The 27,570-nt window shown below is 45.4% G+C and overlaps 1 protein-coding gene across 1 annotated transcript in view; it reads left to right on the top strand.

Moving 5' to 3' along the window:
• Positions 1 to 1,681: 1,681 nt before the first annotated feature.
• The window catches only part of DDX56 (DEAD-box helicase 56), a 49,870-nt gene continuing 23,981 nt past the window's right edge, over positions 1,682 to 27,570 (top strand). Inside the window, exons 1-10 of the mRNA XM_040414575.1 lie at positions 1,682 to 1,813; positions 19,442 to 19,603; positions 19,691 to 19,845; positions 19,931 to 20,101; positions 20,222 to 20,312; positions 22,305 to 22,546; positions 22,933 to 23,064; positions 24,462 to 24,575; positions 24,663 to 24,757; positions 27,407 to 27,483. Of these exons, the coding sequence (XP_040270509.1) occupies positions 1,763 to 1,813; positions 19,442 to 19,603; positions 19,691 to 19,845; positions 19,931 to 20,101; positions 20,222 to 20,312; positions 22,305 to 22,546; positions 22,933 to 23,064; positions 24,462 to 24,575; positions 24,663 to 24,757; positions 27,407 to 27,483 (1,290 nt within the window). The 5' untranslated portion in view covers positions 1,682 to 1,762. The remainder of the gene's footprint in view (positions 1,814 to 19,441; positions 19,604 to 19,690; positions 19,846 to 19,930; positions 20,102 to 20,221; positions 20,313 to 22,304; positions 22,547 to 22,932; positions 23,065 to 24,461; positions 24,576 to 24,662; positions 24,758 to 27,406; positions 27,484 to 27,570) is intronic.

Below are 27,570 nucleotides of genomic sequence, written 5' to 3'. Positions count from 1 at the left end.
TAATAAATGAGAAAAAGTATACATATTAGGTATCGCCACGTCCGTAACAATCTGCTCTATAAAAATGTCACTTGACTGAACCCCTAAGGTGAACGCTGTAAAAATAAATAAATAGAAACTGTGCTAAAACAACCAATTTTTTGGTCACCTTGCCCCATAAAGTGTTATATTGAATGATCAAAAAATCATATGTACCCAAAAATAGTACTAATAAAACTGGCACCTTATCCCCTAGTTTCCAAAATGGGGTCACTTCTTAGGAGTTTCTACTGTAAGGGTGCATCAGGGGGCTTCAAATGGGACATGGCATCTAAAAACCATGTGGAGTTCCTTTCCTTCTGCGCCCTGCCGTGTGCCCATACAGCAGTTTACGACCACATGTGGGGTGTTTCTGTAAACCGCAGAATCTGGGTAATAAATATTGAGTTTTGTTTGGCTGTTAACCATTGATGTGTTAGAGAAAAAAATTGATTAAAATGGAAAATCTGCCAAAAAAGTGAAATTTAAAAATTTGATCTCCATTTTCCTTTAATTCTTGTGGAACGCCTAAAGGGTTAACAAAGTTTGTAAAATCGGTTTTGAATACCTTGAGGGGTGTAGTTTCTACAATGGGGTCATTTATGGGGGTATCCACTATGTAGGCCCCACAAAGTGACTTCAGACCTGAACTGGTCCTTATAAAGTGGGTTTTGGCAATTTTCTTAAAAATTTGAAGAATTGCTTCTAAACTTCTAAGCCTTCTAACGTCCTAAAAAAATAAAATGACATTTCCAAAATGATGCCAACATAAAGTAGACATATGGGGAATGTTAAATAATAAATATTTTATGAGGTATCACTTTCTGTTTTAAAAGCAGAGAAATTGAAATTTAGAAAATTGCGATTTTTTTTAAATTTTTGGGTAAATTTGGGATTTTTTCATAAATAAAGGTGAAATATTTTGACTCAAATTTATGATTATCATGAAGTACAATGTGTCACGAGAAAACAATCGCTGAATGACTTGGATAAATAAAGGCGTTCCAAAGTTATTACCACATAAAGTGAGATATGTCCGTTTTGCTAAATTTGGCCTGGTCAGGAAGGGGGCAAAGGGCCCAGATGGGAAGTGGTTAAATGTCCCTCTTTTTGATCTGAGGGATAGATATTGACCCAGAAAGAGTTTCCCTGGTTCCTCTCTGTATATTAGAGCCTGTCTTCTATATTATTTCACTATTTAATGCAGTTGGGATTTTAGAAATTTTTATATTTAGATAATTTTTGAGCCATTTCGTAAGAGAAATCGAATGAAGTGTATAGATATGCAGGAAAAATGGAGCTTTCACACCATGAACCATAAGTGTCCCTCTTTGACAGTCTAAAAAGTTGGGAATTACCATTGTAAACCCAGGGTAAACCTCACAGATAAACAGCAGTGTGTGCACCTGCTCCATTAATAACATACTAGGGGGGTTCTAGTCACAACGTAGATTATTATATTGAAATGTTTATGTTTTTTATATTTTAATAACTCGGCAAAGTTTATTTTCCACAATGCGGCTTCTCTCTGCTGCCTAGGTTCCACAGTGCTGTAAACGGAAGCACATGCACAGTTGCACACTTCTACCACCCGATGGCGCTGGAGTGCAGAGAGAAAAGGCGATCCCTCGATAAAACTCTATGGTTTGCTGTGGTAACGATGTAGTTTCTATGGTGTGAGGCGGCGCTCTGGTTTGCTGGTTCGACTCTGTGGTGTCAGTCCTCCCCGGTTCCACACGTGGGTATGGCTGCGCTGCGCTTCCATGAGCTGGGGCTGGATGACCGGCTTTTAAAGGTGAGTAATAAGGGGTATGATAGACGTTCCCATAATACTGCCTGTTAGTAGGACTATCTATCCCAGCATGCCCTGAAGTATGTATTGCAGTTATTCACTGGACTATAACTCTCATCATTCCAACCCTAGTGATGACAAGGGATGCTAGGACTTGTTAGAAGCAGTGGTTCTGTATCAAATGGTAGGTGACATTACTGTTCCATGAGCCCATGGTGTTCTGCCGCTGATCACGGGCGCCGCTCATCACCTGCATTGTCTCTAGATTGAGGTTGGCTCAGTGATCAGCTTGCAGCTTTGGATCCAGCTTCGCAAACCCCCAGTGGCTATTGGGGGGGAGCTACCATCGTCTGATGGTTTTGCGTAGAGCCGATTCCATGTTACCCTATTGACTCGCCGTAGCTGCCGCAGACTTTCAGTGGTCTCCCATGTGGCCTTTTGCCTTTGGAGCAGTGACCTGTGGCGCTACGCTCCTGTTCACACCACATTTGTGTATACAGTTACTTTCAGGACAGGGAGACGACAAAATAAAGCACTAATGTAGTATCTGAACACTTACCTGGTGTATATTTCTTTTGTCTACCACAATCGTGTTGTAAAAAGAGACTTTTAAAGGGGTTGTGCAAGAATTGGGGGGGGGGGGGGGGGGGGCTGGTTCCTGAAAAGGGAAGATGACTTACCTGCTCCCCGACCCTTCATTTCCAGGCCTCCCTTGCTGTAAACATCTGGTTTGACACCGCTGCAGCCAATCACTGGCCGTGGCGGTGACGATTTGTCATGACGTAAGGGGAGCGGGTTTCGGCCACAGCCAGGAACCGGACGTTTGCAGCGAGGGAGCATCGCAGGCCTGTAGGAGAAGGGCAGCCGGCGCCAGGAAGCAGGTAAACTTCCCTTTACAGGTCCCTCTATTCTTGCACAACCCCTCTAAGGCTACCTGCACGCATTGCAGATTATGGATGTTTTTTCACGCGGATTCTTGTGCGGAGAGATTGCGATGTAATACTGTACGAGCAAAGATTAGGCAGGTCTCATATACACTTTGCTTTTTTTATTTTTTTATTCCTTGTGAAAATTGACCTGCCATGTGGATTTTGAAATACACAGCCTGTCAATTCTATGTGGATGGGATCTGGGCCACAACTGCATCAAATCCACACCAAAAAACGAAAGTAACACACCGGAGTCTGTGCCGATTTTATTTTAAAGCAGCTCAGTCACCAGGATCAATCTTATTAAACTAGGCATATAGACTGGTAGGGTTGATCCAGCTGAGTAAGATTCTTATTTTATTTTTTGTAGGTGCAGGGGTTTGGGAGAAATTTACACGCTGTTGACATCATTCCACCCAGAAGTGGAGGCGCCGTCGGCTGCATCTGCAGTCACCTTCACTTTGGGTTCAGTGACGTCACCGACACGTGGGCACTAATCCTCTTCGCTGATCTGCAAGCAGCAGAAGACGTGCTGTGTTTGCAAACCAGGCGCTGTCAATCTAAGGCCGCATGCACACGGCCGTTCTGTGCATTGGGGACCGCAATTGCGATTCCCAATGCACGGCCAACATCCGTGCAGCAGGCCGGACTCATTCAACTTGAATGGGTCCGTGGTCTGTCCGGACATGTCATATTTATTTGCAGTGCGGAACAACGGAAAGATACTCCACGGAAGCACTCCGTAGTCCTTCCGGTGTTCCGTGACTCCGTTCCGCATCTACGGAATTGCGGACCCATTCCAGTGAATGGGTCCGCATCTGTGATGCACGCGGCTGTGGATTGCTGACCCGCCGTTTGTGGGTCGCAATACGGCCACGGCCGCCCAGCGGCCGTGTGCATGAGGCCTAAGGCAGAGATCAGCAACCTCCGTCACTCCAGCTGTTCTGAAACTACAACTCCCAGAATCCTCCTTTCACTTCTATAGGAGTTACAAGAGCAGCTGAGCAAGTGTGCATGCTGGGAGTTGTAGTTTCACAGCAGCTGGACTGCCGAAAATTTGCTGATCCCTGATCTAAGGTGAGAGGGGCATGTTTTTAACAATGAAGGCGTCGGCATAAGCCCAGCTCCCAGTGCTCCAATGCCTCATTTGCATAAAAATACAAGTGTAAAATTCTCCACAACCCCTTTACACCCAAAAATAAATAAATATCGGTTTACTCAGCTGGATCAACCCTACCAGGCTAGATGCCTTGTTTAATACGGTTGGTCTGGTGACAGAACCTCTTTAAACTTGCACTCATGTGCAGGTAGCTTAAAGGGAACCTGTCACCAGGATTTTGTGTATAGAGCTGAGGACATGGGCTGCTAGATCGCCGCTAGCACATCCGCAATACCCAGTCCCCATAGCTCTGTGTGCTTTTATTGTGTAAAAAAACCGATTTGATACATATGCAAATTAACCCAAGATGTGTCCTGTATGTGAGATGAGTCAGGGACAGGACTCATCTCAGGGTAATTTGCATATGTATCAAATCGTTTTTTTTACACAATAAAAGCACACAGAGCTATGGGGACTGGGTATTGCGGATGTGCTAGCGGCTATCTAGCAACCCATGTCCTCATCTCTTCACATCAAATCCCGGTGACAGGTTCCTTTTTAAAGGGGTTGTACCACTAACAACACATCCCCTGGTGGACCGACCTCTAGGACCACAAGCAATCATGAAAAGGAGGTCCTGGTGTCCCCCAGGGAATGGAGCATGCGTGTACTGGGACTGGCGAGTACTGTGCTCCGTGCTCTTTCCAGCAGTTCCATAGAAGAAAATTGGGCGGTGGTCACACACACTCACCACTGGTCCATTCTCTTAGAGTAGGGACGCCCAACCTGCGGCCCTCCAGCTGTTGCAAAGCTACAACTCCCAGCATTCCCTGATATCTGAAGGCTGTCCAGGCATGATGGAAGTTGGAGTTTTGCAACAGCTGGAGGGCCGCAGGTTGGGCATGGCATGCCTGTCTTAGGCTGGGTTCAGACCTGAGCGTATTTGATATGCGCGTTTAACGCGCGTTTTTGTCGCGCGTTTTTATGCACGTTTTTTGCAATAGTAAACGCGCGTTTGTGTGATTGACTGCAGTGTCCTATGGCCACAAACGCGCGTCAAAACGCCCCAAAGAAGCTCAAGAACTTGTTTGAGCGTAGGGCGTTTTTCAGCGCGTTCAAACGCGCTGTAAAACGCTCAAGTTAGGCTGGGTTCACACTTGAGCGTTTTACAGCGCGTTCAAACGCGCTGTAAAACGCTCAACACATGAAAACCAATGCTTCCCTATGGCCCTGGTTCTCACTTGAGCATTTTACAGCGCGTTTGAACGCACTGAAAAACGCCCTACGCTCAAACAAGTTCTTGAGCTTCTTTGGGGCGTTTTGACGCGCGTTTGTGGCCATAGGACACTGCAGTCAATCACACAAACGCGCGTTTACTATTGCAAAAAACGTGCATAAAAACGCGCGTTAAACGCGCATATCAAATACGCTCAGGTCTGAACCCAGCCTGAGAACCAGGGCCGTAGAGAAGCATTGGTTTTCATGTGTTGAGCGTTTTACAGCGCGTTTGAACGCGCTGTAAAACGCTCAAGTGTGAACCCAGCCTTAGAGGACTACTGGACCTCAGTTTAAGTGTTCGCTTGGGACTCCCAGCTGTCCTCCTGTTAGTAGGAAGACCCCTTTAACCACCTCAGCCCCCAGTGCTTAAACACCCTGAGAGACCAGGCCACTTTTTACACTTCTGACCTACACTACTTTCACCATTTATTGCTCGGTCATGCAACTTACCACCCAAATGAATTTTACCTCCTTTTCTTCTCACTAATAGAGCTTTCATTTGGTGGTATTTCTTTGCTGCTGACATTTTTACTTTTTTTGTTATTAATCGAAATTTAACGATTTTTTTGCAAAAAAATGACATTTTTCACTTTCAGTTGTAAAATTTTGCAAAAAAAACGACATCCATATATAAATTTTGCTCTAAATTTATTGTTCTACATGTCTTTGATAAAAAAAAAATGTTTGGGTAAAAAAAAAATGGTTTGGGTAAAAGTTATAGCGTTTACAAACTATGGTACAAAAATGTGAATTTCCGCTTTTTGAAGCAGCTCTGACTTTCTGAGCACCTGTCATGTTTCCTGAGGTTCTACAATGCCCAGACAGTACAAACACCCCACAAATGACCCCATTTCGGAAAGTACACACCCTAAGGTATTCGCTGATGGGCATAGTGAGTTCATAGAACTTTTTATTTTTTGTCACAAGTTAGCGGAAAATGATGATTTTTTTTTTTTTTTTCTTACAAAGTCTCATATTCCACTAACTTGTGACAAAAAATAAAAAGTTCTATGAACTCACTATGCCCATCAGCGAATACCTTGGGGTCTCTTCTTTCCAAAATGGGGTCACTTGTGGGGTAGTTATACTGCCCTGGCATTCTAGGGGCCCAAATGTGTGGTAAGGAGTTTGAAATCAAATTCTGTAAAAAATGACCTGTGAAATCCGAAAGGTGCTCTTTGGAATATGGGCCCCTTTGCCCACCTAGGCTGCAAAAAAGTGTCACACATCTGGTATCTCCGTACTCAGGAGAAGGTGGGGAATGTGTTTTGGGGTGTCATTTTACATATACCCATGCTGGGTGAGAGAAATATCTTGGAAAAGACAACTTTTCCCATTTTTTTATACAAAGTTGGCATTTGACCAAGATATTTATCTCACCCAGCATGGGTATATGTAAAAAGACACCCCAAAACACATTCCCCAACTTCTCCTGAGTACGGAGATACCAGATGTGTGACACTTTTTTGCAGCCTAGGTGGGCAAAGGGGCCCATATTCCAAAGAGCACCTTTCGGATTTCACAGGTCATTTTTTACAGAATTTGATTTCAAACTCCTTACTACACATTTGGGCCCCTAGAATGCCAGGGCAGTATAACTACCCCACAAGTGACCCCATTTTGGAAAGAAGACACCCCAAGGTATTCCGTGAGGGGCATGGCGAGTTCCTAGAATTTTTTATTTTTTGTCACAAGTTAGTGGAAAATGATTTTTTTTTTTTTTTTTTTTTTTTTTTTCCATACAAAGTCTCATATTCCACTAACTTGTGACAAAAAATAAAAACTTCCATGAACTCACTATGCCCATCAGCGAATACCTTGGGGTCTCTTCTTTCCAAAATGGGGTCACTTGTGGGGTAGTTATACTGCCCTGGCATTCTAGGGGCCCAAATGTGTGGTAAGGAGTTTGAAATCAAATTCAGTAAAAAATGACCTGTGAAATCCGAAAGGTGCTCTTTGGAATGTGGGCCCCTTTGCCCACCTAGGCTGCAAAAAAGTGTCACACATCTGGTATCTCCGTACTCAGGAGAAGTTGAGGAATGTGTTTTGGGGTGTCTTTTTACATATACCCATGCTGGGTGAGATAAATATCTTGGTCAAATGCCAACTTTGTATAAAAAAATGGGAAAAGTTGTCTTTTGCCAAGATATTTCTCTCACCCAGCATGGGTATATGTAAAATGACACCCCAAAACACATTCCCCACCTTCTCCTGAGTACGGAGATACCAGATGTGTGACACTTTTTTGCAGCCTAGGTGGGCAAAGGGGCCCAAATTCCTTTTAGGAGGGCATTTTTAGACATTTGGATACCAGACTTCTTCTCACGCTTTGGGGCCCCTAAAATGCCAGGGCAGTATAAATACCCCACATGTGACCCCATTTTGGAAAGAAGACACCCCAAGGTATTCAATGAGGGGCATGGCGAGTTCATTGAAAAAAAAAAATTTTGGCACAAGTTAGCGGAAATTGATTTTTTTGATTTTGTTCTCACAAAGTCTCCCTTTCCGCTAACTTGGGACAAAAATTTCAATCTTTCATGGACTCAATATGCCCCTCAGCGAATACCTTGGGGTGTCTTCTTTCCAAAATGGTGTTATTTGTGGGGTGTTTGTACTGCCCGGGCATTTGAGGGTCTCCGCAATCATTACATGTATGCCCAGCATTAGGAGTTTCTGCTATTCTCCTTATATTGAGCATACGGGTAATGAGATTTTTTTTTTCCGTTCAGCCTCTGGGCTGAAAGAAAAAAATGAACGGCACAGATTTCTTCATTCGCATCGATCAATGTGGATGAAAAAATCTCTGCCAAAAAAAGAAAAAGGAGGGGAAAGGCGTCTGCCAGGACATAGGAGCTCCGCCCAACATCCATACCCACTTAGCTCGTATGCCCTGGCAAACTAGATTTCTCCATTCACATCAATCGATGTGGATGAATAAATCATTGCCGGGATTTTTTTTTTTATATATACAAAGTGTTTGCCAAAGTATATGAACACCGCCACCTCCTCAGCTCATATGCCTCGGCAAACGTATCTTTTACTGCAGAGGAGAAATCTCGTCTTGCAGCGCCGCATACACCGACTTGCGTGTAATCTGACAGCAGCGCAATGCTTCTGTCCGAATGCACATCAGTGCTGCAGCTGGTCGATCGGTTGGTCCACCTGGAAGGTAAAAAAAACAAAACAAAAAAGAAAAAACCAGGCTTCAATGCAATAAATTTATTAACTTTTGAACAGAACATAGAAACTTTTTTTAAACTTTTTTAACTGAACTTTTAACTTTTTTACTTACCGGTATTTTTTTTTTTTGTTTAGTTTTTTTTTTACCTTTATAGAACAAACCTCTCCTTCCCCATGGGACAATGTGCAAAGCGCAAATCGCCCAAAGATGTGGCGAAGTACGTTATGCACTTTATCCCAAGTGAAAGGAGAGGTTTGCAGCAGCTGTGAGTGAATGGGCCCTAATAGCCCTGTGTGCCTGTCCTGTGAGATGCAATCCCTATGCTAGGTGTACCTGTGTGTGGTACTTCCGGAAACACTCTCCATAGCATAGGGCAGGGTGGTCAGCACAGTCAGGACAGAAATAGCGGGTGTCACGCCTTATTCCACTCCTGCTACAGACACGACATCTTTTTCGGGGTGACGGTTGGGTTGAGGTACCAGGAACGACACTGGGGAAATGTCGCTCGTGTAGACGGCTAACTACACTGGTGGATGGGGCCACGGAACCTCCTGGGTAAAGGAGGTTCTCGATGATCTCTTCCTGGAATTTGAGGAAGGATCCTGTTCTCCCAGCCTTACTGTAGAGAACAAAACTAAACTATTGTACAGCGCCAATTGAATTAAATATACAGACACCTTCTTATACCAGCGTCTGGTTCTGCGGGAAACTAAATACGGAGACAACATCTGGTCATTGAAGTCCACCCCTCCCATGAGCGCATTATAGTCGTGGACACAGAGGGGCTTTTCAATGACACGGGTTGCTCGCTCAATTTGGATTGTCGTGTCTGCGTGAATGGAGGAGAGCATGTAAACGTCACGCTTGTCTCTCCATTTCACCGCGAGCAGTTCTTCGTTACACAAGGCAGCCCTCTGCCCCCTTGCAAGACGGGTGGTTACAAGCCGTTGGGGGAAGCCCACGCGACTAGTTCGCGCGGTGCCACAGGCGCAAATCCGTTCTAGAAACAAATGCCTAAAGAGGGCCACACTTGTGTAGAAATTGTCCACATAAAGATGGTACCCCTTGCCGAATAAGGGTGACACCAAGTCCCAGACTGTCTTCCCACTGCTCCCCAGGTAGTCAGGGCAACCGACCGGCTCCAGGGTCTGATCTTTTCCCTCATAGATCCGAAATTTGTGGGTATAGCCTGTGGCCCTTTCACAGAGCTTATACAATTTGACCCCATACCGGGCACGCTTGCTTGGGATGTATTGTTTGAAGCCAAGGCGCCCGGTAAAATGTATTAGGGACTCGTCTACGCAGATGTTTTGCTCAGGGGTATACAAATCTGCAAATTTCTGGTTGAAATGGTCTATGAGGGGCCGAATTTTGTGGAGCCGGTCAAAAGCAGGGTGGCCTCTGGGACGGGAGGTGGTATTGTCGCTAAAATGCAGAAAACGGAGGATGGTCTCAAATCGTGCCCTGGACATAGCAGCAGAGAACATGGGCATGTGATGAATCGGGTGCGTTGACCAATATGACCGCAATTCATGCTTTTTTGTCAGGCCCATGTTGAGGAGAAGGCCCAAAAAAATTTTAAGTTCGGAAACTTGGACTGGTTTCCACCGGAAAGGCTGGGCATAATAGCTTCCCGGGTTTGCGGTTATAAATTGTGTGGCATACTGGTTGGTCTCTGCCACGACTAAGTCCAAGAGCTCCGCAGTCAAGAACAGCTCAAAAAATCCCAGGGCCAAACCGATTTGAGCCGTCTCAACCCGAACTCCAGACTGGGCGGTGAAAGGGGGAACTACAGGTGCGGCTGAAGTTGGTGACTGCCAATCAGGGTTTGCCAGCACCTCAGGGACTCTAGGGGCTCTACGGGCCTGTCTGTGCGGTGGCTGCGACGGGGTAACTAGTGCACGTGCCACCGTACCAGCTTCAACTGCCCTTCTGATGCTCGCCACGTCACCATGTTGTACGGCAGTGCTGGTACTAGGTCCAGGAAGGGCTGCGCTGCTGGTGTATGCCTCACCACGTGATCCGGCAGCGACAGCCCCACTCTGCTGCTCTTGAAGCGGATCCTGCGTAACCTGTGGTCTAGCGACACGGGGCCTGGTACGCCTGGTGCTGCCAGGGACCTCCACCTCCTCGTCCGAACTTTGGGTCAGAGAGCCACTGCTTTCCACAGGTTCATATTCTGACCCGCTAGATTCGTCAGATGAGGGTTCCCACTCCTCATCCGACTGGGTCAGAATCCTGTAGGCCTCTTCAGAAGAATACCCCCTGTTTGACATTTTGGACTACTAAATTTAGGGGTATTCCCTGAGACTACCCAAGAAAAAAAGCAAACCTGTCTTACAAAGGGGAGGCTAGCGAAGTACCGGAGGCCGCTGCGGTTGATAAAAAATATCAAAACTGATTTTTTTATCGCCGCAGTGCGTGTAAAATGAATGTGCAGTGATCAAAAAATATATATTTTCCATTACGCCCCATGACAGCACCTGTGAGAGATCCTCCTCCTTCCGGACAGGAAACAGGAACTTCCCAGATCTTTAAATTGGTCCCATGCCTTCCACCTTCAGTTCTTTCCTGTTTCCTGTCCAGGGACAGGAGGATTTCTTTCCAGGTCTATTTTGTGGCTGCAGGACCTCTAGGGTTAAGACGAAACCTAGTGGAGGTACCTGTCGGCGTAAGTCTCCACTAGGAGCCGCTGAGAAGTCCGGCGTCTGCATTTTCTTCCCTTCTTCGGAGCCATAGGGGGATGCCTGGGCTGCCTCGTGTCCCTGCCTGCCGGCGAAGTCGCGGCATGAGGGGGGAGCTGCGTCTTCCCTCTCATTGAGGCTGGCTGTGCTGGACGCGCGCGTCGCGCCGGAAGTGACGCGTGCGTTCCACCGGCCGGAAGGGGAGGAGCTAAAACATGGCGGGCGCTGCGCGGCCCATTTGAAAAAGGGAACGCCGGCCAGCCAGCGTCGAGGGAGTAGCAGCAGGATCGACTGGCACAAGCGGCACCTACAGCCCTCGATTGCCTCCCTTTACACAGCACGATAATGCAGGAAGAAGGGGATGTACAACAGCGCACCGACAGACAGGAGCAGCTTTTGGAACCCAGCATGGTACTCCTGGGGGTAAGAGGGGTTAACCCCCACCATCTCCCTTTGGGGAGTTATTATTTTGGCCAGGTTAAACTGATGGGATGTTTTATTAAATGCAGGCTAAAGAGGCCCCAAGGAAAGCTTCCCACAAAAGAGCTAAGGAGTGTGGAATCTGCAAGAGGAAGTTGGATTCATCTTACTCCAAGACATGTTGTCAGCCATGTCTGGATAAGTTAGTGGCAGAGGAGTCGCCATCTTTATTACAGAGTATCCAGAATTTAGTAAAAAATGAAGTCCGTTTGTCCGTAGAGGAGCTTAGAAAATCCCTGCCTAGCTCATCCAGGCATAAGAAGGCCCAGGCGGTAGCGGAGGATACTACGGACTCCGAGTCTGAGGAGGGCGCTATTGTAGACTCAGATTCCTCTTCCGAGGATTTGACAGGGAAGCCGTTGTTTAGAGCTGAAGATACGGACCTATTATTGAAGGCGGTTAGATCCACGATGGAGCTGGGGGAGGAAAAGGAGTCCAGGTCTAGACCAGAGCTGATGTTTGAGAGCCTTAAGCCCAAAAGGTCTAGAGTTTTCCCCATTCAGGACTGTATAAAGGACCTGATTAAACGTGAATGGGAGAAGCCCGATAAAAAATTCTTTATCCCTAGAGCGGTCAAGAGAAAGTACCCCTTTGATGATCAGGAGGTCTCAGCTTGGCAGGAGGTACCAAGGGTAGACGCTCCTGTAGCTAAAATAAATAAAAAGTCAGCCCTTCCGTTTGAGGATCTAGGGTCCCTTAAGGATCCCATGGACAAAAGGGCTGACGCATACTTAAGGAAGAATTGGGAAGCTTCCACCTCTGCCTTTAAGCCAAATATAGCAACTACCTCGGTGGCTAGGTCATTAAAGCTCTGGTTGGAGGAATTAGAGTCTCATATAGAGAATAAGACTCCTAGGGATCAGCTGCTTGAGGCAATACCAACTATGTCCAGGGCAGTGGACTTTATTTCTGATGCCTCTGCTGATGCATTGAGGCTTTCCGCTAGGGCGGCTGCCCTATCCAATTCAGCCAGAAGGTCCTTATGGTTGAAAGGGTGGAGGGGCGACGTAGCTTCAAAATCTAAGCTTTGCGCCTTGCCTTGCCAAGGAGATTTTTTATTTGGATCAGCCTTAGATGACATTTTAGATAAGGCATCCGATAAAAAGAAAGGATTTCCAGCACCGTCCTTGCCTAAACAGGGGAAGCCATTTCGGAATAATGAAAGAAGGAAGGCTTTTGGGGATCCAAAGAAAAGGAGGGAGTGGAGATCTGATAAATCAAAAAGTGTCCTGTTTAAACCCAGACCTCAAACATCAGGTTCCACTCAACAATGACGCCAGACCCCAGGTGGGCGGTCGTCTTTCTTTATTTTTTCCAGCCTGGCGAAATATTACCGCAAGCGCCTGGGTAAAGGATATTATAAAGGAAGGCTATCGCCTAGACTTCAAGAGACTACCACCCAGGACATTCAAAGTTACTTCTTTAAATCAAAATTCTCCAAAACAGGTGGCACTTTCGGAGGAAATAAACAACCTCCTGGGAAAGGCAGTCCTTGTCCCAGTCCCCATGGACGAACAAGGAGAGGGTTTCTATTCAACCCTATTTCTGGTCCCCAAGCCCAACGGTACGTTCAGACTGATTATAAATTTAAAAGGTCTCAACCAGTATCTGTCCTACCAGAAGTTCAGGATGGAGTCCATCTCCTCCACGGTCCTCCATCTGTTTCCCAACTGCGTGATGGCCTCAATAGACATAAAGGACGCCTACTACCACGTGCCCATCCATCCCTCGTCCCAAAAATACCTGAGGGTGGCAGTGAAGATGGGGGAATCAATCGTCCATTTACAGTTCAGAGCACTTCCTTTTGGGGTATCACAGGCGCCGAGGCTCTTCACAAAGCTGATGGCGGAGGTAATGGCGGAAGTAAGGAGGTCGGACATCATTATAGTCTCATACCTGGACGACCTTCTCCTGGTAGGGCAGTCCCCAGAGCAGTTGAAATCTCACATACAGAAGGTCCTGGGGATCCTCATGAGCCTGGGCTGGTTAATAAATTGGGACAAATCATCCCTGATTCCAACATCCAGATGCGTTTTCCTCGGCATCCTGTTAGACTCTCAGACTCAGAAATCTTATCTTCCAGCAGACAAAAAGGAGGGGATTCAGCAGAAGATCAGGTCTTTCAGCAAGGTCAAGGAAGTCCCCTTAAGAAAAGCTATGTCTATTCTGGGTCTGATGACGGCTTGTATTCCGGCTGTGAGGTGGGCCCAATTCAGGTCCAGAATACTGCAACGGCTCATTCTATCCAAATGGGATGGGAGGTCGCTATCCCTGGATCACAAGATTGTGGTCCCGGGTTCAGTAACCCGGTCCCTAGCTTGGTGGCTAAAGGCTTCGAACCTCGGTCAGGGGGTAGAGTGGGTGAGACACGATCCCTTGATAATTACCACCGACGCAAGCCCTTGGGGATGGGGGGCCCATTCAGTTTTGGGGTTTTTCCAAGGTCCTTCGTCAAGAGACCAGAGTGCTCAGTCCCAAAATGCCAGGGAATTAAGAGCAGTCCTGTGCGCACTAGAGAAAAGTCTCCCTTTTTTGTCCCAAAAGCATGTCAGGATCCTATCAGACAACGCCTCGGTGGTGGCTTATATAAACAAACAAGGGGGGACAAGATCCTATCGACTAATGGAGCTGGCATCCAGGATTTTCTTGTTGATACAGAGGAAAGTTCTGTCCCTCTCAGCGGTGCACCTGAAAGGCTCAGAGAATCACCAGGCGGACTTTCTCAGCAGACACAGATTCAGTCAGGCGAATTGGTGTCTGAATCAGGAAGTGTTTCACCAAATACAGGCCCTATGGGGATCCCCTACGATAGATCTATTCGCCTCAGTGGAAAACAAAAAGTGCAAAAAGTTCTTTTCTCTTAGCAGGGAGGATCAGTCGATAGGCACAGATGCGCTCTCACAGTCGTGGGGGAAAGGCCTAGTCTATGCGTTTCCTCCCATCAGTCTATTGCCCAGAGTGATCCAGAAGATCAGAGGGGAGCAGGCGACGGTGATACTAATAGCACCATTCTGGCCAAGAAGAGTCTGGTTTGCTTGGTTGAGGAGACTATCAATAGCCGATCCTTGGGTGCTTCCGGAAATACAGGACCTATTATATCAGGGCCCTCTACATCATCCGGAAGTCAAGAACCTCCACCTGACGGCTTGGATTTTGAGAGGACATTCTTCAGGTCTAGAGGCCTATCAGAACAGGTCATCGGGACTCTCCTAGCTAGTAGGAAGAAAGTCACCTCCGAAATCTATCTGAGAGTATGGAAAACCTTCCTTCGGTTTGCAGGTCCAGGCTTAGACTTGAGCTCACCCAACATCCTGTTAATTTTGAACTTTTTGCAGGAAGGCCTTAACAAAGAGCTTAAACCCAGCACTCTCAAGGTGCAGGTCTCAGCTCTGAGTGTCCTGTTTGACTTTCGATTGGCTACTCATCCTTGGGTCAAAAGGTTCATTAGGGGGTCCTCTAGACTATGTCCTATAGTTAGATCTAAGTCAGCCCCCTGGGACCTTAACCTGGTTCTTTCTGCTCTTACCAAGGCTCCGTTTGAGCCTCTGGGGGACATCCCCTTAAAGATGTTGTCCTGTAAGACCGTATTTTTAGTGGCCATTACATCTGCCAGACGAGTAGGAGAGCTGTCCGCCTTGTCCTCTTCCCCACCATATACTCAGATTCTGGAGGATAGGATTGTTTTCAAACCAGACCCTGCATTCCTGCCCAAAGTAGTGTCTGTATTCCATAAGTCTCAGGAGATAGTTCTCCCTTCCTTTTGTCAGGACCCAAAGAATGAGGGAGAAAGATCTTTTCATACTTTAGACGTTAGGTGTGTCTGTGAGTATTTAGAGTCTACAAAGGACTTTAGAAAGACCCCGCAACTCTTTGTTCAATTTCAGGGTCAGAACAGGGGCTCAAAGGTTACAAGCCGTACCTTAGCCAGATGGATCAAGAGAGCGATAGGTTTGGCATATTCACTATCAGAGTGTCAGGTCCCTTCAGATTTTTCAGCCCATTCTACCAGGGCAGTAGCCTCTTCCTGGGCAGAAAAAGGGTGTGCTACTATAGAACAGATCTGTAGGGCTGCAACGTGGAGTTCTCCCTCTACGTTTTACAAGCACTACAGGTTGGACCTTTCATCTGTGCAGGATATGTCTTTTGGGAGAAAGGTGCTGCAGGCTGTAGTCCCTCCCTAATAATTATCTAGTCTAGTCTCTCACAGGTGCTGTCATGGGGCGTAATGGAAATACTTCAATTACTCTTACCGGTAATATGTTTTCCATGAGCCCATGACAGCACCTACATAATTCCCTCCCTTATTTAAAAAAAAAAAAAAAATATATATATATATATATATATATATATATAATAATAATAAGACTTTTATTTATAAAGAATGATGATGGGAAAAAAGAAAAAAAAAAAAAAAAAAGAGAGAAGGAGAAATTTACTCTTTAGTATAGTGCCAAAGAAGAGATATGCCTGGCATATATTTGGCGCAGAGTTTTTTCTATTATGTTTTCTCGCCTATGTTGTTAGTTTTTACTATATATAGGTGCGTTGCTGGTCCCAGGAATCTTGTCAAATACTGAAGGTGGAAGGCATGGGACCAATTTAAAGATCTGGGAAGTTCCTGTTTCCTGTCCGGAAGGAGGAGGATCTCTCACAGGTGCTGTCATGGGCTCATGGAAAACATATTACCGGTAAGAGTAATTGAAGTATTTTTGTCACTGCGGTGGGGCGGGCGTGGGTGAACGCACGTGTGGGCGACCGATCAGGCCTGATCGGGCAAACACTGCGTTTTGGGTGGAGGGCGAGCTAAGGTGACACTAATACTATTATAGATCTGACCGTGATCAGTTTTGATCACTTACAGATACTATAAAAGTACAAATGCTGATTAGCGATACGCTAAACAGCGAATAAAAGTGACTGCGGTGGGGTGGGCGCTAACTGACGCTAACTACCTAACCAAGGGGCCTAACCTATCCCTAAAACCTAACAGCCAATACCAGTGGAAAAAAAAAAGTGACAGTTTACACTGATCACTTTTTTTCCTTTCACTAGTGATTGACAGGGGGCGATCAAAGGGGTGATCAAAGGGTTAATTGGGGTGCAGGTGGGTGATCTGGGGCTAAGGTGTAGTGTTGGTGTACTCACAGTTCAGTCTGCTCCTGTGCTGGATCCAACCGACGAAAAGGACCAGCAGAGGAGCAGAGAAGCCATATAACAGATCATATTTACTAATATGATCTGTTATATGACTTTGGATTGGATTTTTTGAAAATCGCCAGCCTGCCAGCCAATGATCGTTGCTGGCAGGCTGGTGACGAAATACTTCTTTTAATTTTGCCGGCCCGCGATGCGCATGCACGGGCCGGCTTTGAGCGAAATCTCGCGTCTCGCGAGATGACGCGTATATGCGTGACTCTGCGCAGCGATGCCACCTCCGGAACGCAATCCTGCGTTAGGCGGTCCGGAGGTGGTTAAAGAGGCCTACTGACATTGTAGGCTAATATGGGTGAGGTCTTTATGCTGCGTGTTTTGTGGCTTATTTTTCCGCTCTGTGTGAAGGCACCTTTATGGGACTGCTGGAGATTGTCCAGCACTGGACTCCTCCTCTCGTGAGCAATGGAAGTCCTAGCAGTCGGACCCTAAGCAATCATACATCTAGATAGGTGGTACATTTTTGTGGGCTAGCCCCATTAAAGGGGGACTCCGTGACACCATTATAATGCTCTTTGTCCACTTTTCACATTCAGCAACTCCGTCCACAGGCTCCTTCTGTTCATTTAAAAGGGGAGGGGGTTATTATCTCCCTATGCCACTTTTTTATGAAAAAAAACCCTCTGTTTGCAACTTTTTAAACACCATTGTGACAAAAATGTTGCTGCAAGTGGCGTTTGCACTATCCAAAAAAGTGGTCTGGGCTAGCGGCACAGTTAACCTAATTTATGCCAGTCTACTGCCGAAAATGAAAGCAATCTACAGTTCATGTAGATTTCAGTCTAGGTGCACAGGCAGCCAGAGAATGTGCCTAATACTTCAGTGCAGAACGGTGTAGAAAACGCTGGTCTAGATAAATGGATTTTTAGCCTCTGTAACTAGAGTGCTTTCATTCACTGAGTGCTAGCAGAGATCTTGAACCGAATGAGGAAGTGAAACAAAAGGTGACAGTGGCATTCGTGGCACATTAGGTTAATTTACATCCTAACAAGAGCTTCTGTATGTGAGTGGCAGGCAGCAGCATGTCATGGTGAATGAGTGGGCACTACCACTCTGCTAGGAGCGGAGTAATGGCTGTAATACACAGCTGCGGTCCTGCTCCAATGAGGAACCTCTGATCTTCCCTGTTTAATCTTTTCAGTGTCACAATCAAATAGGCAGCACAGGGTCCATGGATTTAGGGCTCATAGACACGACCGTTGGATGTTTTGTGGTCCGTAATTTGCGGGTCTGCCATGTGCATTCCGGATTTTATGGAACGGCAGGCCCCTAAGGTCACTTTCACAGAGTTCCGTCCTAGGGGCTCTATACCGGAAAAGAACTGATCAGTTTTATCCTAATGCCTTCTGAATAGAGAGAAATCCGTTCAGGATGTCTTCAGTTCAGTCACTGAACTGCGTTTTGGACGGAGGAAATACCGCAGCATGCTACAGTATTATCTCTGTCTAAAATTCCAGATCAGATTCATTTACATTGAAATGTATTAGTGCCGGATCCGTTATTAAAAATACCGCAATGCCGGATCCGTCCACACGGATTATAATGATGCTGTGCACGTCGGGCTGCCCGTGGGACTATTGTTCCACACTCAAAGGCTTGTATGAGTAGTAACCTATGATGCTGTGTACTCCCGTGTGCATGATGTATGCCGCTGCGGGACATATGGCCCGCTCACGGACCGTATATCGCGGAGGGCATACAGTTGTGTGCAAGGGCCCTTACACTCAGCGATGATTGGACGCACCCCAAGCTGGTAACGCACAGTTGTACCTTTGTTCTAAAATATTTAACGAGAATAATTGAGCTCTGGCACAACATAGTCATAGGGATAAATGCTACAGAATGGTCATTTCACATGTAACAGAATTATTTACTGAAAGACATGATGGGAATGATGACAGGTCCTCTTTATTAAAAGGGTTGTCTAGCTGAAGAAGGTTTTATCAAACAGGCTCAGTTCAGTATAAAGCAGGGATGGCCAACCTGCGGTTCTTCAGCTGTTGTAAAACTACAACTCCCACCATGCCCTGCTGTAGGCTGTCTGGCCATGCTGGGAGTTGTAGTTTTGCAACAGCTGGAGAGCCTCAGGTTGGCCATCCCTGGTATAAAGTAATAAAATGATGCTCACTTCATCCGTTCCTAATCCTTCCTATTTTGACTGTACCCGTTCTCTTCTTTCTGGTCCTTTTTGACACGTAACGTGACTGCCTAGATCAGGGATCAGCAACCTTCGGCACTCCAGCTGTTGTGGAACTACAACTCCCAGCATGCTCCTTCCACCTGTGTGGGAGTTTAGAGAAAAGCCAAGCAAGTGTGCATGATGGGAGATGTAGTTTCACAACACCTGGAGTGTCGGCGGTTGCTGAGGAAAGTGATTTCTGTGGAGAGGGACCAGATAGAAGAGAGAGCACCAGGCTCCCGGGAAGTGTTGGAATGGGACATCAGCAGGGTTTTCCAGGGGGATTTTTCTCTGCTGCTGCTCCGGTCCCTGCTGCTCTGCACTTCCTGTCCTGACTTGACATGCCAGGAAAGGCCTGCTCAGCCAATCACAGGCTGAGGCGTGTCACCACGAATGGCATTGGTTGGCTGAGTGGGCCTTTCTGGTTTGAGGAGCAGCAGGGACCAGAGCAGCACCAGGGAATCGGTGAATCGGTAAGTTAAAAAAAAACTTTTCAGTTTCTTGGCTATTTATATGTATGTTACCTTGTATTAGAAGTTACTTTCACTGTTCTCTGTGTAGCTTACTTACATTGGTATTTTTTTTCAAAGTCTGTTGCAGATTTAGGATGGGAAAAGCCAACTTTAATTCAAGAAAAGGCCATTCCACTGGGCGTGGAGGGCAAGGACCTATTGGCACGAGCAAGGACCGGGTCGGGTAAAACTGCAGCCTACTCCATACCCATAATACAGAGCCTTCTGCAGTCAAAAATGGTGCGTACACATCCATGTCCTGCCGGCAACAACGTGTTCCCTACAATACGTGTCCAGCAGTCAACTCACACAATTCTCTTTATTCAGACTGTCTCCGAACAGGCCGTCCGAGTCCTGATCCTTGTACCTACCAAGGAACTTGGCCACCAGGTTCAACAAATGGTCCGACAGCTCACAACCTACTGTGCGCGAGACATTAAAATCGCAGACATCTCCGGCCAGGCAGATATCTCTGCTCAGAGGTCAGACCTATTCTCGGAATGGCATTTTATTTGTCCCCACTAAGTTGGTCATCTGTTTTTCTTAATAAGATATGTGCCCCCTTAGACCAATCCTGATGGAGAAGCCAGACATCGTGGTCGGTACCCCCTCTCGAATATTGATTCACATAAACCAGAAGACCCTGTGCTTGCGAGAGAGCCTCCAGGTCTTGGTGATTGATGAGGCGGACCTGATCTTCTCATTTGGCTTTGAAGATGATTTGAAGAGCCTGCTGTGGTGAGTGGATGGGTCTGGACCAAATGTGGTTGTGTAATGATGGGACATGGATGCCACTTCTTCTAGATTGATACGTGTTCGCTTTGTCATAATTTTATTTATTTTTTTCTCTAACTTTAGCAAACTTCCAAACATCTATCAGTCATACCTCATGTCTGCCACATTCAATGAGGATGTCCTGGCCTTAAAGAAACTTGTGCTGCACAATCCGGTAAGAAGCTTTAAAGAAATCTAGTTAGTCCTCTTTCACACGAGCAAGTTTTCCATCCGGATGCGATGTGTGTAGTGAATGCGTAGCATCCGGAGCGAATGCTGAACCATTCATTTCACGCACCATCTCTGCCTTCAGGAAAAATCACAGCATGTTCTATATTGTGCGTTTTTTCAAGCATCTCTGGCCCCAAAGAAGTAAATGGGACATACGGACGCGATGGGTTTTTGCTAGGAGATGTAGATAGTTCTTCAGTTTTTTTTCACATGCATGAAAAACGCATCTGCACGGAAAAAAACTGAAATGCTGAACGCAATCGCAGACAAAACCGATTCAAGTTGCCTGCAAAACCATCAGTTTTTCTTTGAACAGACCGTGAATCATTCCGTATCGCTCGTGTGAAAGAGGCCTTAGGGTGTTTTCACGCGGGACCGATATGCTGCAGATTTTCTTGCGGCAAATCCGCATCATTGTACAGTGCCAGCAACGTGGATGAGACTATAAGTAAGTAGAGTTGTCACGATAACAGAATTTGGATTCGATTTCGATACCAAGAAAAGTATTGCGATACTCGATACCATGCAACAACAAAAAAAAACTAACTGAAAAAATACCCATACATTAACTTCATCACCCAGCAACATGAGGTTAATGTGTAAGTATTTTTTATTGTTTTTGCAAATTACCGATTGCCCATTATGTGAGGAGGTCCTTGATTGAGTCACTTACTAATAATGTGAGGCACATGGAAGTCTAAATTGATAAGACGATATGCCTCGCGTTTATAGTAGCCCCGTCAGCTACCTCCTTACATAATGGACAACATGGGCTTCATGTGAGGTACATGGTTTTATCAATTTGGACCTCTGTGTGCCTCACATTAATAGTGAATAACCCCATCAAGGACCTCACATTAACCCCATGTTGTTCATTATGTGAGGAGGTACCTGATGGGGGGGGGGGGGGGGGGGTTACTATTAATGTGACGCACATGGCGTTATTAATTTTGTCCCCTCCGTGCACCTCATAATTAGTATCCCGTCATGTACCTCACATTAACCCCATGTTGCCGATTATGTGAGTAGGTATATGATGCGATTACCTAATATTAATGTGAGGCACATGGTTTTCTCAGTTTGGACCTCCATGTGCCTCGCATTAATGGTAAATGACCCCTTCATGTACCTCATGTTAACCCCATGTTGTCTATTGTATGAGGAGGTACATTATTGGGTTACTGTTAATGTGAGGCACATGGTCCGCAGATGGGGATGCTGTTGCTGGAACCCCCAGCGACCTGCTGAAAATGTACCCCTGCAGCGCCACCACAGGAGGGAAAAAAGCATTACAGTTTCCTTGAAATCAGTGGGCTGCATGACGCGTTGGATTCTCCAGTGTGACAAATGCTCTTTGCAGCCGCTCTCCTCTTTAGCTGAAGGTCCTGTGTCAGACCCGCTTCTGTTAACCAAATAAAACCAAGCTGCATCTTGCGCCCTGTAGCAGACTGCGTGGCTAGCTCCTCAGCACGCAGTGCTTCTGTCTTTTTTTTGTAGTGTGGTGACTAGGGTTGAGGGAACCCGAACTTTACAGGTTCGGCTTTTGGGCACTGAAAGGATTCCGTTAAAACTGAATTTGTGACGAAATGGAAAACGGAAGACCTTAAGAGGCATTCCGTTTTGCGTTCCATCATAATAGAAGTCTATGGCCAAGCATAACTGATCCGGCCGATTTCCGTCATGGAGCACTTTGTTTTTTTTCCCTGCATAATGGAAACCGGCTGGATCTGTTAAGCTTGTCCATAGACTTCTATTATGATGGAATTCAAAACGGAATGCCTCCTAAGGTCTTCCGTTTTGCATTCCGTCACAAATTCTGTTATATTCCATTGTAACAGAATCCCTTTAGTGCCTGAACGCCAGACCTGTAAAGTTTAGGTTGGCTCATCCCTAGTTGTGACCTCTGTGATAGAACTTGTTTCTTCTTCTTCTCTAGGTGACCCTGAAGCTCGAGGAGTCCCAGTTACCGGACAGCTCTCAGCTCACACAGTATCACATCCAGTGCGAGGAGGAGGAAAAGTTTCTTCTGCTTTATACGCTTCTTAAGCTCTCCCTCATCCGCGGGAAAACTATTATATTTGTGAATGATGTGGAGAGGAGTTACCGGCTCAAGCTGTTCCTGGAGCAGTTCAGTATCCCGTCCTGCGTGCTGAACTCCGAGCTGCCGGTGCAGTCCCGGTAAGCCGGCAGTGCTTTCACTCACCTGAATGGCGGGCATGGTCACTACTAGGGTTGAGCGAAGGGAGCTTCTGATGCTACATCCAAAGTCGCTTCGTTCATAACTTCGGATTAATACTGTACAGAGATCCATTTCCGTCTAACTTCAGTAGTTGATTTTTAACTGGTACCTTGGAACCGACGCTTATTAATCCGATGTTAGTGATCTGCATTGCAGCGAGTGAGTTCATGTCCGCTGCTGCATTCATCTCTATGACACAAGTGTGCGCGGTAATAGAGTGCTAGCAGAGCGGGTATGGGCGGTTTAGAGTGTTAACACGTATACAGTATGGTTTCTTCGCTTTAGACGTGGATATGTGAGACATTGTCTTCTTCTTGCTCTGCAGGTGTCACATCATTGCGCAGTTTAACAGGGGCTTCTACGATTATATTATTGCATCAGATGAGCAGGCGTTATCTGAAGCAAAGGCGAAAGGAAAGAAACAGGCCGGCAAGAAAAAGGGTAGAAAAACGGACAAGTAAGACATGTATAAAACCAGTGTTATTATCTTAGAGCATGCTCATCCTGTAACCTCCATGCCCTCCTATTGGCTCTATTGTCCAAGGTTTTCATGGTTCAGATAAAGGGCTGGATCCACTTTCATCCGTCCCTGTGGGTGCAGTAGATTCTTTACTTATTCCTAATATGTCTATTCTTAAAGGGGGCTGTGTCACTTCAGGAAATAGCCTTTATTAGGTACAGAAAGATAATACAAGGCACTCACTAATGTATTGTGATTGTCCATATTGCTTCTCTTGCTGGCTGGTTTTATTTTTCCATCACATTATAGACTTCTCGTTCCACAGTTACGACCACCCTGCAATCCAGCAGTGGTGGCCGTGCTTGCACACTATAGGAAAAAGTGTCGGCCTATGTGAGCTCCCACAGTCCACCACACCAGAGAGGCTAAAGCTTTTTCCTAGAGTGTGCAAGTGCGACCACCTGTGCTGCATTGCAGGGTGGTCGCAACACTGGACAGGAGCAGTGTATAGTATGATGGAAAAAATAAATCCAGCCAGCAAAGAAAGCAATATGGACAATCACTATACATTAGTAGGTGGCTTGTATTAACTTCCTCTATGTGATGAATACCACTTGCTGAAGTGAGACAACCCCTTTAATATTTCACCATTTATACATGCTGCACATAGTGAATGGTCTGACAGAGATTTCAAAAAGGGTGTTTTTTTTTTTTTTTGGCTTCCCCAAAAACAAGCCCATGATTTGTACCCGGTATTGCAAGCACTGTTTAAGTCGATTCTGCTGAGCTTCAATACCAGAAGTAGCCCATGGTGGTGACCCCTAATGAAGGCCCCTAGGGCTGTCTACGTAGAAAAGAGAAACGCACAGCTCATTCCCGAAGCCAAAAGTTGTTGAAGGCAGCGTGGACCGCCCCTAGGGTTGTCTAGCCTACACATTTTACATCCACAGGCATTAATTCGCTGTCATATAGACGTGACCATTCATCATGTTCAAAAACAGTCATTAAAAAACACTGTGCAAAGATACCAAAATTCAGTTTATTTTATAAATAATATTTAAATCAAAACGTGCATAAAGTACATATTATGTATCCCTACACTTGCCTTGACCTGTATAGTAAAGTTATGGCCTTTATCCATTTTAACCGTGAACGCTGTGAGAAAAAAAGACTTATTTACTCATACTAATAAATTAATGTAGATTGCTGGATTTTTTTGCGACTCGTGCTGCAGTCCCATTATTCCTCATGTGGTCCGCTTCGCTGTCTGCTGCTCTGATTATCCCATGACTCCTTTTTACCGGAGACACAATGCGAATACTTGGTTTTCATATGAGGCTTGTGGTTCCATGTTGCCGTTGACCGCCTGCTCATCTGCTGCATTTGTCTTCCAGAGGCCAGGACAGTGAGTATGGCGTGTCTCGGGGGATAGACTTTCAGAATGTTTCCACAGTGTTAAACTTTGACTTCCCCTTGTCTGTTGACTCCTACATTCACCGTGCCGGAAGGTGTGTATTATACAGTTTGATTCTAGTTTTCCAAATCTCCTCTTTATATCTTATGTAATGACCCTCATATCTACCTTCTCATTCCAGGACCGCCCGAGCCAATAACCCCGGTGTGGCCCTTACATTTGTGGCACATACAGAACTGTCCCTGCTAAAAGATATCGAAGAGGCTCTGGGTGGAGGTATATAGCTTTGTGCTACAGTTCATATGTCTTAAAAGGGTATTCCTATTTCATACTTGGCAACACGTTACGATACGTAGGGTTTAACTTTGGGAATCCTCATTAATACTGGGTTTAAGCGCTGATTTGAGCCTCTTCAAGACTTTCTCTGTGCATCCGCGCATCTGCTGTGCCCATTTGAGTGAATGGCGATGGCTACAGTTCCCTGCACAGCCAGGTGGTGAGGAGCGCTGCTCTCTAGGGTGAAACAGTGAATGGTGAGAGTTCCAGTGGCTGTACCCACCGATCATAAAATGATGGTCTTTCCTAAGGCTATGCCATGAGTTTACAAGATGGGAATACCTCTTGAACCCCTTCCTGACATCTGCTGTACATGTACGGTGTTTAAAGATGGCCCCTGCTCTGGAGCGGAGTCGGCACCCTAGCCAACCGGTGTTTGCTGTTTCTTACAGCAGACACCCGGGGCTAATGTCTGCGATTGTCAATAAAGGCAATTGCAGACATTTAACCCCTCAGATGGGTGGTCAGATGTGACCAACATATCAGAGGCTTTTCCAGAGGCCTACAGGTGGCAGGGCTCCCTAGGAATAGTGTAAAAAAAAAAAGTAAAAAATAAAATAAAAATGTTTTTAAAAATATTAACTAAATTAAAAATTTTATTCTAATCCACAACCTTTTCCTATAATAAAAGTATAAACATCATAGCCATCCTTAATTCCAAATTGGCCGGTTTACAGTCTGTGAAGGTTCTCATTTATCCAGGTCATGGTATATCTGTAAAGAATAAATCAAGGCAACTGGACTTACTGTAGATTTACGAGCTTTCTCAATTCTGAGTGACTGTACAAGAATTCTCTGGGAATAAATATGTAACTAAATCAACATCTGGTAATTATACCCAGCATGGGGTCAGAGGTCATTATACCCAGCATGGGGTCAAAGGTGGGCAGAGAGAGTAGATGCGTCTATTCTCAACATTTACAAAGCGTCTAACCTTCTATAGGCACTATAGACTGGACCTTTCTTTTGTCTCTGACCTTTCGTTTGGGCATAAAGTCTTGCAGGCTGTTATCCCACCCTAAGGACTCATGCACACGACAGTATTTTGCGTTCAGTATACTGGCCGTTTTTGTAGTTCAGTATGCGGTACATATACTGAACCATTCATTTCAATGGTTCAGCAAAAAATACTGAAGTGTCTCCGTGTGCATTCCGTTTCAGTATTTCAGTATTTCCGTACCGTGAAAAGATAGAACATGTCCTATTCTTGTCCGCAAATCACGGTGCTTGGCTCCTTTCAAGTCAATGGGTCCGCAAAAAAAACGGAACACATACAGAAATGCATCGGTATGTCTTCTGTTTCCGTTCCGTTTTTTGCTGAACACTCTATTGAAAATGTTATGGCCAGGCCAATTTCATCTATGTAATTACTGTATACTGTATATGCCATACGGAAAAACGGAACGGAAAAACAGAACAAACAGAAACACAACGGAAACAAAAAACGGAACAAAGGATCCATGAAAAACGGACCGCAAAACACTGAAAAAGCCATACGGTCGTGTGCATGAGGCCTAACTCTCTATCTCTAAAATCTCTTCTGGTGCTGTCCATAGGACGAAGGGAAAAATGATAATTACTCTTAACGTTAATTTGATTTTACAGAGTCCATGACAGCACCCTTATATTCCCTCTCTTGGTTTTGGTGTTAGTGATGGGTCTTGGTTATGGTGCACAGCAAAAAAAAAAAAAAAAGAGAGAAAAATTCAATGAATTAAACGCAATGGATTTAGAAGGATAATTATCAGTGATGCTCTCTTCGTCTCTGAAGACCACAGAGGAATGGAGAGGCCCCTCCTTCTTAAATATCTGTGGGTTTACTGTCCTGGGCGGAGGACCCCCTCTCCTGGTGCTGTCATGGACTCTGGAAAATCTAATTACCGGTAATTATAATTTTTTGCTTCCCTTCCCAAAAAAAACAAAAGCAAAAAAAATTGATCAAAAAATCAGGCACACCCTAACTTGATATCACTGAAACTAGATCGCCCTGCAAAATATAAGCCCTCACACAGCTCTGTAGACTTGGATATAAAAAAAATAAAATAAATTGTGGGGGTCAGAATCTGGCGATTAAAGGATATTATTTTTTTTTGTATTAAAACATAAGAATAAAAATGTATAAATGTGATATTGGTGCAATCGTTCTGACCCAGAGAATGTAGGTAACTGTCAGTTTTACTGCATAGTGAACACTGTAAAAACAAAAAACCCATAAAACTGCCTCAGAGTTGTGTTCTTTTTCTTTTTTTCCCTATTCCACCCCATTTAGAATTTTTTTTCCAGCTTTCCACTACATCATATGCAATATTAAATAGTGCCGTTAGAAAGTACAGCTTGTACTGCAACAAACAAGCCCTCATGCGGAAATATAAAAAAGTTATGGCTCTGGGAAGGCAGGGAGTGAAAAAACTAAAAATTGCGGTCTTGAAAGTGTTAACATTTTCTGTGTTTTCCCCGTATACGATTATAGGGTAAGTAGTAGTTGATTGATATAAAGTAACTTGAATTTCAGGGAAAGGGTTTCTGAGAGTTGTGCGGTGCAATTCCAGTTCCGCTATAGTAATCTCCCGTCCCATGCCTCTCTTACAGGGAGCTCTGAGGAGTGTGTGCTGCGTCCTTACAGGTTTCGCATGGAAGAGGTGGAAGGATTTCGCTATCGCTGCAGGGTAAGTCCAGTATAGCTGAGGACACGAGGAAATGGGTTTGGATGCCTTCCTTTGAAGCAGCAATAGAAATAGTCACCAGCATTATGT

Source organism: Bufo bufo, chromosome 1 (genome assembly GCF_905171765.1).
Source record: "Bufo bufo chromosome 1, aBufBuf1.1, whole genome shotgun sequence".
NCBI classification, from domain to species: domain Eukaryota; kingdom Metazoa; phylum Chordata; class Amphibia; order Anura; family Bufonidae; genus Bufo; species Bufo bufo.
Note: the sequence above shows the minus strand (reverse complement) of the source record. Positions and strands in the feature narration are given on the sequence as shown.